The sequence below is a fragment of the Limanda limanda genome, chromosome 13, assembly GCF_963576545.1.
Source record: "Limanda limanda chromosome 13, fLimLim1.1, whole genome shotgun sequence".
In the NCBI taxonomy this organism is placed as follows: domain Eukaryota; kingdom Metazoa; phylum Chordata; class Actinopteri; order Pleuronectiformes; family Pleuronectidae; genus Limanda; species Limanda limanda.
Genome location: NC_083648.1, coordinates 24671873 through 24684989, shown reverse-complemented (window position 1 = coordinate 24684989; position 13117 = coordinate 24671873). Strand labels below are relative to the sequence as shown.

Sequence of the window (13117 nt, the reverse complement as noted above, 5' to 3'; positions counted from 1 at the left end):
CATTGTAATAATGATAATGAAGAAAAAATGAATACTAATAAAAAATATGTTATTATAATAATAATAATAAAAATAAAAGTCAAACATGAGAGCTGACGTTCTGACAGATTGATTGCTGTCTTCTGTTAATGAGCTAAAATGACCATAAGTGAAATGGCTTGAAAATACAGAGAAGTGGCTTAAAAGTGGAGGGAAAAATTCTATATTTCTTGAGCCACCAGTCTTGCTGTGAGACAGTCCTGACTATTTGGTGAGAGTTGTAATGGATCAGATATTAATCCAAAAAGTCCCAGAACCGCTCCCCCTCTTCCTCAGTTTGACAGCCAGGTGTCGTGCAATCCCTTGGCTCAAAATTTGAGGCTGATTCCTGGACGACTGCTGACGCTCCCTGGTTGTTGGTTGTCATGTGAAAGCCTCTGTCTTTTAGATCATCTTCACCCTGAAGACAAAGTAGAAACAAAGTTCACTTACATCATCCTTTCTCACGTGTGTTGTTCAATTGATAAAATACAATACTGACTAACTTTCATTAATATTGAAGTTACTCTTCCTTGGTTTTGAGTGTTGATGGTCCCCTACACAAGTTTTTCCACTCTGATGAGAGTAAACCTGAGGTTAAACATAAGAAACTTTGGCAAATTTATTGTTAAGACAAAAAATATCACCTTTTTACTTCAGCTGAAAAAAATATCAGCATCATCAGCCTTTATAAAAACAAACTTCAGGGTGGGGAGGACCACTGCTGAAAACATTAAGATCTCAAGTGTGCTCATCACGGAAAACACAAGGAGGAAATACCCGGACACAAAGCAGAAGCCTGTAGGTCTGTAATCTATTTAACACAGGCGGCGTTTGGAAAGCCTGTTAGCTGTATGTAATGGAGAAAGTGGAGCCTACCAGTTGACTGTAGCCCAGGACTCCCTCGGGTGGACGGGAACTGGTGCCCCACTTCACCCTCTGCTTCTCGCTCTTGGCCGGCCAGGTGGGGAACATGGACGGTTCAATGGGCAGTGGCGTCTCTCTGAAGTACTCGTGCTTCAGTGCCTCATCGGACACAATCCTCTTACTGGGGCAGTAAGTAAGGAATCTGGAAAAAAGACGTTGATCAGGTTGAGATTCTAATACACTCAAGAAACATTTCATTAAAGAATAACATGCCACCAGGAAGCTCAGACTGTCTGCACATTGTAGGTTGGCTCAAGCGTGGAGGTGATGTCTATCTGAGCCAGAGGGCACATGGGACCAATGTTCGATTTGAAGGGGATAATTTTCCCCTTGTGTCTGACTAATTTTTTTTGAAATTCCAAGAATGTCTGCTTCCTGCACCTGTGGGTTTGATTCCCCAGAGCTCCGATGATTTTGATCTGAAGCATACAGACCTGTTTATACCTAAAAAAAGGTGATGAATCACTTAGTAGAAGGGAAAACCAGTAATATTCGGCATCTGTAGGCTCAGGATTAAAATCTAAATCTCTTTTCTATGAAATCTTATTTGAGTTTGAAAAAGAACAGACGGGCTCAGGCAGGATACTCAATGCCTTGACCTTCAAACACTTTGCTACACAGAGGGGTGTGATTTTCCAATCAGCTCTGTGATGTCTACCTGCCAACCTAAACCTCCAAATGTCTTTTACACAGTTGTCTGAGGTTTTTCAAAGAGTCATTTTAAGTGTTGACCTCCTGCAGTGTGAATGTGTCCCTGAGTAAATGCTTCATGAGTCTTCTGACAGCTGGAAAGCTTCAGCAGCGTTGACCATGCGCCAAACTTCCACTGAACCGTGATCCCTCTGGCAGCACAGTGGATATGTTGTTACCATCCTCTGCAGCTGTGAGGAGAAGCCAGTGGTATGGTTCTGTCATTTACAGGTGCAGGCAGAAAAGGCTCGGTGAAGATCTGAGAGTGGCAAATGTGGACAAACGTGTCTCTGCTCTTTGGAGCTGTTAAACTATGCTGATCTCTGGAAGGTGCAAGATAAAATTATAACGCTGTTTTTCTCTATGTTTAAAAAAAAAAAATTTCCCCATTAAATGCGAGCTGTAGTAGGTGCATACTGATTGTCCAGCTGTGACATTTTTACAGAAAGCTCTTTCAATTTAGCCAACCTAGCCTTTTTTGGTATTTGAGGCATAGCCAATAATTTGGCTTCGCAAATATGCTTTCAGCGCTTCCCATATTGTGCTATGAGATACCTCCGGTGATGCATTGATCTCAATAAAAATGTTTATGTGGGTTTGGATGAATTTGACAAAAGCGCTGTCAGATAGTAGAAGAGAGTTCAGTCGCCACTGTTTATATGGGGAAGGATGATCAGGGAAAATCTGGTTCAAAGGATAAGGGGGCGTGATCAGATATAACTATTCTATGATAAGTGGGACGGCTAGAAAAAGGTATAAGCGGCATATCTAAAATAAAATAATCAATCCTTCCTCTCAACTTTATAATGCAGAGGATTTGTTGCTGTTGTGAACGCATCTGTGCAACAAACCTCCCACTGTGTTGTGCATTTGAGAACTGATATAAACTGATATAAAACTGCAGGTATGTTCCGGACCCAATTCTCCAGACTTTAGCCCCAAATCCTGTCTACAAACGGCTTTGTCTGAAACACGGCATTAAAAACTTTTTTGCAGGCTAAGAGCGCTAACAAACAGACTACATTTCTCATCATGCATTTTGCCTTTCCTGCGAGTATTTCAACAAATCATGATACATTTCATTAGTCACATTTCTTAAAAACTATGACATTATGATGAGACAAACGTGTGATCCGGCTCTGAAGGGAGACGCACGCAAACGTTACAACCGTCTTAAAGGTATATACACACATATTTCGCATCCGGTATTAATTAGGTAAAAATCCAAATCTGTCAGTGCTTGGGGTCAGTTGGGTCAACACTGGCAGCAACTGGCACACAGCTGGAATACCATGATGAGCCTCATTGTGGTGCAGTAAAGATGCAGTGTTGTGTGGAATAAGACAATCCTTAAGAACCTACTTGTTCATTAGGTCAAAGCCCTGGTCTGAGAGCAGTGCTCCAAATCGCTTTCGCAGGTTGTTGTAGGGATACTCTGTGAAAGTCATCTTCTTCACAGCCGGCAGCTTGTTGTAGCCGGGCCAGATCTTCTCACTCGGTGTCCCCAAATCCTACGGGCAACACAGACGAGCCAGCAGACAAACTATGAGTGCGAGGACACATGCATTTGAGATATTTCCATTTTGGCAGAGTAGTTCATCAACCCCCAGACATGTGGTACCTACCAGTCCCAAAAGTACATTTCAATACGTTAAAACATCACCGGGGACGACTGTAGGATGACATAGTCTCAGTGACATCAGTCCACACAGAGAGCTGTCACGCCTAATGCAGATCATCTACTATAAATTTTTCAGCTAACTCTGATGAGCTTCTGGGTTTAGTCACTTCATCGGCTGCACTGACATTTACCAACAGCTCTATCCTGTGGTGCACTGTAGAACTGCAGGCTGGTATGCAGATATAGGACACACAAAAGTTCAACAGGCAGTTAACAGAAGAGCTATATATACTTTATGGTGAGGATAATGACGGCATTTACCTTAAAAATCTTGTTGATTTGGGAAATTTCCGATTTTCCAGGGAACAGAGGCTTCTGGGTCAGGAGCTCGCCAAATATGCAGCCCACTGACCACATGTCCACACCAGTTGAGTACTCCTGCGGAGAGGACAAACACAGTGGCAGTCCACAGACACATAAAATCGTCAGCCTTCCTGGCAGATTTCTATGTTTGAGATCGTCTTGCATGTAAAAGTGAATGTGCTCTGACAGGCTGTTGGACTTCTGTCACCTGGGTTTGTAAATGATACACTATAAAACTCAAATGGTGTTTCTCTGTATTTTGCATCTTTAAATCAAATGCGTAATGTCGCTAGCTTTAACCAATGCATAGGTATTTCATCTGCCGCTGTGATGTGGGGAGGTAGTTTGAACTTGAATTCTCACCCTGGCTCCAAGCAGCAAATCTGGTGACCTGTACCACAGGGTAACCACTACAGGCGTGTACGGCTTCAGGGGGGAACCGTACTGCCGCGCCAAACCAAAGTCACCAATCTACAGTAGAAGACAGATTGAGGGAAGAAATTACTTTAAGACATTTTATGTTGAGTACAAGATCAAGACCTCTGCTTTATTGATGGTCCTCTAGAGGGGTGTATTTAGTTAAAGGGATACTTCACCGAAAAATGTACTGATTATCTACTCACCACTATGCCGAGGGAGGGGTGGGTGAAGTGTTTGAGTCCAAAACACACTCTCCAGAACCGTTATGTGGACTCATACACTTCACCCACCCCTCCATCAGCATAGTAGTTAGTAGATGAGTTAATTTCATTTTTCGGTGAACTATCCCTTTAAACCCTTGACCTTTCATAGAAAAGGAAATGACAGCACCACACAGGATAAATGTTGAAATTGAAAAGATGTATGATGGATTGGGATTTTTACTTGCTCCTGTCATCTTCCAATAAATTCACACTGATAAATGTCTCTATGAATCTACTTTATTCACACATGGACCCAGCCTGTTGGACATTTTCTCAGAAGTTCATGCTCTAATTGACTTTTAGTAATCAGTGGACTTTGCCGCGACTAGCTTGGAGGAAAGTTGTGCATCATTGACAGACGAATTAAAGGAAACCCTTTTTTTGAGTTTGTGTATTGGTACATCTAGATTGTGTTGTTGTTTTTTAATGGGAAATACTTTTTCCCCAGTACTTTTTTTTCAAGGTAATAATTATTCAAATGATAATTCCCTTGCTGGACGGGGGGAAGTTTCCTAACTACCCCAGTGCTTGTAAAAATGTTTATCTATATCTCTATTTAATACTGTAGGGTTAAATACTCCAACTGTGAATTTCCTTTCCAGACTTACTTACTGCTCTTTCACAGCAATATATAAACTAAAATATATGTTTGGGTAGGGTAATCCACTTCGCTTTATGATCATGAACCTAAACTCATGTTAGTGCTTTAGATTTTACATGACTGCTGAATCCAAGAATGAAAAAAAGTTAGGACTACAATAACAGATATTGGAAACAACGAAACTCCACATCAAACTTAAAGACCGTTTAGGTCGTCCTCCTGAAGTGGAAAAGGTAAAATGTAGCTTTTGATATCAAGAAGGGTTAGCACAGTACTTGTAAGTTACAGAGAACATCGCAAGCACTAGAACATATTAGTAGAGGTGTTTTATCTGCAACCCTAGATCTACTCAAGGTTTCCTGATGAACTTATTCTATTGTTAGTATAAAGTAGATGTAAAGTACATGTCTTAAACATTTTAATTTGTCGTCTATTAATTGCAATAGTGAGGATTAAGAAATGTAACTATATATCTGAACTCAGGGCAGATGACCTTATTGGTGCTTTACACAGTATATTAATCTGTAATGTTTAGTGTATTCCAAGGCAAACAGCGGTCTGCCTGATCTCCAACAATTTTTCAACACCTACATTTCCCAGAAAGCCAGATGAAATTTGAAATCAGACTAATAAAACGTGGAGGAGTGGACATATGATTACATGTTGAGAACCTAATTGTCCCAGATAACTCTGAGAAAAACTAAAACCAATGATGTAAACTTGAGAACTAAAAGAAAATCAGCGAGCTTTAAATTATATTATTGTAGAATTCGATTTTGCTACAGACACTTGAGTTGCTCTCTGGGATCACATTAAGAGTAGCTGTTGCCAAAGAAACAACTAATAGAGATCAAATTAAAACATATCAATGAGATCCACAGTTCTAAACATACCTTGAGGATTCCCTTTTGGCTCAGCAGCAGATTGGATGTCTTCAGGTCACGGTGCAGAATCCAGTTGTCATGGAGATGTCGGACTCCTCGAAGCAGCTGAATCATCAGAGTCTTTACTTCACCTAAAAATGGTGTCAGGATTTAAAAAATGTTGAGATGCAAGAAAGACCTTCACTGCTTGAGGTCACATCTACATCTGCAAGAGAGAACATATTTCTAGCTGATGGACCACAGCTCAATCACGCCTAAAATCACCTGGTAGGAAGGGCTGCTTCATGGTTTCCATCAGACTCTTCAGGTCATGTTCTACATAGTTCATCACGATGTAGATCTTGTCTGTATTGCTTCCAACAACTATTTCCTGGTGTAAGGAAAGAGCAGATACGATTATTTTTCTGGAACAGCATCAATCAAAGCATTGGTGCCTATATAAGAATGTTCTAAATCTTCTCACCCTCACGGTGACAATGTTTGGGTGTTCAGCTTTCAGAATGGTTTTGATTTCTCTTAAAGCGTTTATGGGGAAGCCCTCTCTCTCCTTCTCCATCTTCAGCCTTTTCAGGGCCACAATCTCATCTGCAAACATTAGACCGCATTTACTGTCTCTTCAACAAACAAGACTGATAATCGTCAATGCAAATCCATCTGCTCAGTTATTCTCATACCAGTCTTTTTGTCCTTGGCTCTGTACACTACACCATAGGTTCCCTCCTCTATTCGGTTCAGACACTGGAACTCGTCAACACTGCGACAACCCTGAAAACAAACAAAACAACAACTGACTGAAACTTCTACATACACTCACTTGTATTAGGGGATTACATACACAGTATGTGAATTATTTGTGGGGATGTAGTTTGTGCTAATTTGGTGCTGACCTGTGAAGCAGGCAGATACTTTTGCAGCTCCTTCTTCAGCCCCTCAGGTGAAATTGGGGGAGAGTCTGGGATGTAATTCTCTTCGGGAGTGGGGGAGCGTGAGTGAGTCTGGGACTGAGGAGTGGGGTCCCCATCACCTGTTTCATCCTCATCATCATCATCCTCCATGTCTTCTCCACTTTCCTTTGAGTCATGGTCGAAACTGGACTCAATCACTGCAAGGTGAAGGATTAAGTCAGTTTTTTTTTTTCGCATAGTGATATAGACCTTATAAATATTAATAATATTCTGAAATCAACTAATCACCATTCAAAATGTAAGTTTGACTGTAAATTTCAACAATAACAAACAAAGATGTCACAATATGGATACTTTAGTAATCTTACATTTTTTGGGGGGGTTTTCTAGTGTAAACTAGGGCTGCAACCAAAGACTATTCTGATAGTCGTTTAGTCATCGACTATTGAAACGATTAATCGACTAATCGGATTATGAATGACACAAATTCTCAATTGCTCTTATTTAGCAAACAGCTTTTAAATTCAGCTAAAGTTTGTCCGAGGCATGTGATGACTGAAAATAAGTTGATAAAGATCGATACTTCATTCAAAAAAAATGTCTTTTAATAAACTTTGCTGAATATTAGGGTACTTTTGACACAAAAACAAAGAAAAATCCAGATTTTGTCAATTTAAAAGCAAGGACATCAACAAACGAAACTACAGTCTTCTTTGGTCTAAATAATTGTGATTAAAAAAAGACGTTTGTCAGGCAATAGGATAACATTACGCTTTTAAACTCGTTAAAAAAGTTTCAACCATATTTTTGTAATGGATTATAGAATCCTGCGCAAAGGTATATACGTTTCTACGTATATAACATCTTACAGAGGCGAGTCTGCATTGTCTACGTTACGATGTCAAACGTGCCTCCTTCTCAAATGCTTGTGTCCTGCTTCCATGGAGAGCAGGTCTGCCGCAAAGATATTGAAGGTAGTTTTTTTCGGGTTATGTTAAGAGAGAAGTTCTCCCGAACTTTTGACTTCCTTGTACGCGATGGAACGGACACCGCCATTGGTCCATGTTTTGTCGCTATTGCACATGCGCGACTTTCAGAGATAGGAAGGAAGCGAGATGGCTCACTCCTCAGATACTTCCATCAGCAACTCCGGTAAAACAACGTTTAGTTCAGCTGCATGGCACGAGAAACACGGGCTATGACCTAACCCACGATTCATCGACGAGTAAATTCGTCGTCAACTATTTTTGTCATCGATTTTTGCTGACGACTTTGATTAATCGTTGCACCCCTAGTGTAAACCCAAGAATTAAAACTCCTGTCAACATGTCTTTGCCACAGAAGACATTGGGCAAATTACAGAAAGTTGTGGACATCGCAGTTTCAGCCATAGAATCATTTCACAGCTTCAAACCCACCTGCAGGGATGTGATTTCCATTTCCCCTCTCCTCTTCAAAGTCTTCCTCCGACTGCTCGTCCTCAATCACATCCCCTGAAAAGGAGGAAGCTGCTGTGTTAAACCTAGGACACTTTAAAACTGAACCTGTCAAACTAATAGAAGTCATAAGAGTTGAGCAGTTTAAAAATGTTTTACCTGCACTCTGCTCAGACCTTTCTGAGCCTGTGATGTAACAGTAAAACTACGGTGTCATCATGATATTGGCTCTGGTTGTTATGTATCGACACCTTCTTGTACAGTTAAAAGCTTTTCTGTCAGAATTAATTGAGCACTTATCGTCCCATCACATGTTTGCATTCTAAAGAAGTAGCCATGTTGCTACAGATATTGAACATAAATTACTGTGAGATTGCTGTAGTACGCAAATTGGTCTTTGCCTTTGCTGTCATTTGTTTGCTGTTGAAGTGTAGATTAGATGGTCCATTACCTATGGAGGATTCTGCAGTGCTGGTCTTCCTTTCACTGTCACTGATGTCCTGAAGGTCTGCGAGCAGGTCTTTGCCATCCTGCTTCTTCTCCTTCAATGCTGCAGAGAAAAGGTAGTGTCAGCTTTACTGAAATGTGATCTCACAGAATCATACCAGAAAACAATGAAAAGGCACATTTACAGCTAAGAAATATGAGGAAATAAGAGATATTTTTTAACAGACTGAGATATAACGGTTAACTCACTTGTACTCGTCTCTTGGTTGCTATGTCGGGATCTGTTTTGGGGAAGGCGGGTAGGACTGCGGCTGCGGTAAGTTTGTTTTGTCTTATCATCATGAAGCCCGGGTATAACCTGAGGATATATATGTTCTATGGTATTAATGATGTTTTATCTAAGGTGAATAGATGCAAATAAAATAACTGTTAATGGGGCAATAGAATATGGTTGTGCAATAATTTGTCTACAGAGTTTCAGTTATGGGTTTAAAAGAATAAAAAAGGTGGGAGTGTAGTCAATCTGGCATGCTAGGTAGGTGAAGTGGTCAGTAGTTGGTGGGAATGTCAATCACTCAAGAATGGTGACTCCTTATTGGATGGGAGGCGGGATCAGAGAGGAGACACGGCAGATGCAGGAGACAGAGAGAGAGAAGAGGAGACAGAGAGAGACGGAGTTGAAGAGACTTGAGATAAAGTGAACTTAAGAAGACGACAACAGCAGCAGTGGACAGTTAAGCCACTCTTAGATTGAGTGTAACTAAGGCTGTAGTGTTTCCTTCAGCCACCGAACGAGCACTTTATTTTATGTGTTGTTCAGAAACTAGTTAGCTAGCTCAGCACTGTAAACTGAGAGCTAGTGCTAGATAGCCACCGGGAGCAGCTCCATCAAGCTAAGAGGGACGAGGGCCGGCCAGCGACGAGGGGGTTGCTAAGCAACGGACGGCAACATCAACTGTGCACGCGGCACCAACGTGGTGGTTGTGAGTAGCCCTGGTGGGGCTAAGAAGGACACAGTAACAGGCCTGCAACGGGGGGTTTAACTGATAGTTTTTTATTTGTTATTTTCCATGCCAGATGTAGAAGATGAATCTTCTATGTCATCAAAGGAGCCTTCTCCTATAAGATGAAGTAAAAACAAAGTACGAGTAAGACTTTTAATTGTGTTCCGACTTAGGGGCTGCTAGTTGAGCCATTTTGCCACGCCCATTTCCAAATACTCCAGAATACGTACATTTTTACCACTTTCTGATTTGCTGCAAACTTAAGAATATTTTTGAGCATGAAGGGTCTTTTTGAGCAAGTCCTCAAAAAGACCCTTCTTTTGCCTGAATTTTTTTTTTTTCAAATCCTTTCAATTTCAATAGGGCCTCCCACCATCGGTACTTGGGCCCTAAATAAAGTCCAAATCATTTTCTTTTCTTAGAAAACTGTACAGTGGTGCCACTCTCGGTTCCAACAGATTTTCTTGGATGAGCTCGACAGACAGGCAATGTTAACGATGTATCATTAGATATGTACCCTGAAAATTGTATCACTGATTACACTCATTATAGCCTACTTACTTATATAAGGCAAATCTATTCAAGCTATTTTTTAGGAGTACATAACTATACTAATCCTGATGTATTTAAGGGAGAAATTTTCTTAATAGGGAGTTAGAAACTTTTAGAATAAGATGAAACCTCTGCACCACTGAATGAAACTATCCTGATTTGCATTTGTAAAGATCACAATTTTGTCATTTACATGTCAAAGCCTCCCCATAGACCTAGGAGCAGGGGGTTCAACTTCCAAGATTCTCAGGCTTGTAAAACTGCCCGAAACTTGAACCCCACGTCAATTCCCGGCCGTTTTCTGTGCTACCTGCAGATTCCTGTGAACAGTCGTTAACCTGAACTTCAACAGAAATTTACAGTGGCATTAACTGACAAAAATGTTCATGCAGTGTTTAGCAGTTGTGAAACTCAAATGAGGCAGGGAATCAGCTTGATAGCTGGTTTGAATGCTTAAATATTACTGAAGGATTTATCATCACTGTGTTAATAACAGGTAGGTGGTTTTTACATTCCAAATAGAGCTGTAGTTCCAAATTCCATATAAAGACTTGGTATGAAGGAGCCATACTGTGAATGTATAAAATATGAACAGTATGTACGGGTCAGAATCAATGACTACAGATAAAAACCTATGGCTCTGCAACATAGGCTTAGTGTGAGGTATTTGTAGAACATCTCAAAGAACTGAATGGTTTATAAACTGTGGTTAATTCTAAATTGGCTTCATACATGTAGATGAAAGACCCCTATTTCGAAATTATGCCATTATTCTGTTATCTTAGAATTAGTTTTACTCCAATCTACCATTTACTGAACTCACTTAAATAGCCTGGCAGTATGTTTGAATTTGTATTATCTAATAACTATAAAAAAGTTAAAAAATAATAACAACCACAACTAAAAACGAGTTGGGGGAACAGGGGGTGAGGTGGTTAAATGTGATATGGTATTATAATTATAATTTTAACATGTTTACTAACCTTAGTATAACACAGCAAATTCATAACAAAAAATAAATTACACTAAGAATGAAAAAATATCATTGTTATTGTAAATGTGTATTACATGTGACTCTTGTAGTATAGAATATTTCTGAATCATTCAATTATTGTCAGTCACTTTAGAAAGTATATAAAAATGTGAAGTTTCAATAAAAATTGTATAAACTGTCAATAAGTTGTATATTGATTTTGTACAGACAGCGCTAGAATCATAGAGACTCATTTTGCAAAAGGGCAGTCATGTTTTTGCAGATATACTTAGCACAGCATGTACAGCAAAAACAGGGAAGATTGAATTTAAGCTCAGGATCTGGGAAGAGAACAGACAGAACTTAAAGCTGCGTCACTGACTCAGACGTTCAGGTGATGACTGTCAACTCACTTGTTGATTTATGAACCTGTTATGTGCTGCTGTCAGGTTGCTCACTATCCTCTCTTCTATCTCCACCTCATGCTTCACGTCCTCATCTGTGAGGATCAGCTCATCCTGAGTTTTTGGGGTCACCACCACCACGTAACCCCGTCTAGAGTCCAGTACGTTGGCCACCACCACCTGGTGCCTGTAGTTGTTCAGAGCTCCACGAGCCTTGTCCAACAGGATTGCTGCGTCGGTCTCCAGTTTAAAAGATATGACGAATGCCTGAGGTGCCCAGTCCTTCACCAGTGGGGACAGTATCTTAGGGACCATGTTCAAGCTAAGCTGAAGGAGAGAAAAATATGTCATTAATAACAGGACTGAGTCAACAGCCATACTTACTGTTCCGTGAGGCTGTACTTAGACACAGCAGTGCTTTGAGTTAAATGCTAACATGCTTAGCTGGTTTGTTTATCATGTTAGTATGCAAACATTTAATAGTTTAGGCTGACCAGAATATCATTCCCTCAACCAAAGAGACTATGTTTTCACCCCTGTTCTTTTCTTTGTTTATAAGTAACATAACACAAATCTACAGGAGAGATAGCTCAGGGAAGAACCCTTTAAATTTGAAACATTCTAATGATTGCCATTCTAGTTTGTTTTGCAGGTATTTGGTCATAAAAAAGTGTTGAATAAACAATAACTGGACCTGATGATGGCACAGGATCAAAAGTATGGGATCTCATGTACAAAAGCCACACTTCCATGCCTAGAACCATACAGCCACCTCAGTCTAAATTAGAAACTGAAATCTTGAATGTACAGCGGTATTCCTACTCACTTGAAGAGGACCATTTGAAGACTGGATTTTGTGTTCAGGCATCTCAGATGCTGGGATATAGAAATCAGACACAGCTGCTGCCAAATAAAACATGGCCTTTGGTCCTATGTGCAGAAAAAACATTGGATAACAGATTATGAATAATTTGTTCAGTAAGGACTTCAACCTATGAATTGTTATTGATCTGTACCTATAGTGCTGAGTGCCTGTGCTGCTGCTTTGAGAAGATGCAGATACTCTGACAGAGTGCTGAACTCAATGGGCAGGAGAAGTTCGCCATCTTTCACTCTCTGGTATTTCTTCAGCACTTTGGCTATGTTAGGAAGCACCTGTGGGTTAACTAGCACTTCACCGGAGAAGCCAGAAGCTTCATCCCCACTTGTGAACTGCAGGGCATCCAGCACATTTATGTTCGAGAACATTCGAGTATAAGGGTAGATGGAGCGGTGCCTGTGCAGGAAGACGACAGCATAGCCGGAGTCTATGAAGTACTCTGCTGAGCAGGCTCCTCGTCTGCCACTGCTGAAGTTATCGAGGAAGCGGACAGTGCGCGACTCGAGGGGAACTTTGGTGCCCCCGGACGTGATGAGAACCACCAAGCGACCTGCAGCCGCATGTTGGGTCGCAAAAGCAAACATCTTTGCCTTGACCTCCTCAACATGGGCGGGAACAACAAATTCTTCATCTAACTTCCCATCAATGGAAGATATCCTGGGTTCAGCCATGACCTGATGAGAGAGAGAGAGAGAGAGATGTGCTATCATCAGTAGGGGAAGATGGATG

At 40.7% G+C, this 13117-nt stretch overlaps 2 protein-coding genes across 2 annotated transcripts; both read right to left on the bottom strand.

Annotated features, from left to right (window-relative positions):
- Positions 1-347: 347 nt before the first annotated feature.
- On the bottom strand, positions 348-8914 carry LOC133017575 (cyclin-dependent kinase 11B-like). Its single transcript, XM_061083684.1, is given in 15 exon segments — positions 348-373; positions 376-439; positions 898-1087; positions 2998-3146; positions 3578-3694; positions 3983-4090; positions 5797-5918; positions 6052-6157; positions 6251-6372; positions 6462-6552; positions 6675-6889; positions 8111-8185; positions 8288-8333; positions 8530-8670; positions 8825-8914. Coding segments are annotated over 15 exon segments (1662 nt in total).
- Positions 8915-11508: 2594 nt separating this feature from the next.
- On the bottom strand, positions 11509-13098 carry LOC133017574 (phosphopantothenate--cysteine ligase-like). The gene is made up of 3 exons (XM_061083682.1): positions 12525-13098; positions 12335-12438; positions 11509-11835 (listed from the first exon to the last, which is right to left on the bottom strand). Exons 1-3 carry the CDS (start codon positions 13096-13098, stop codon positions 11509-11511), a joined length of 1005 nt encoding a protein of 334 aa, XP_060939665.1.
- Between the last annotated feature and the right edge of the window lie 19 nt (positions 13099-13117).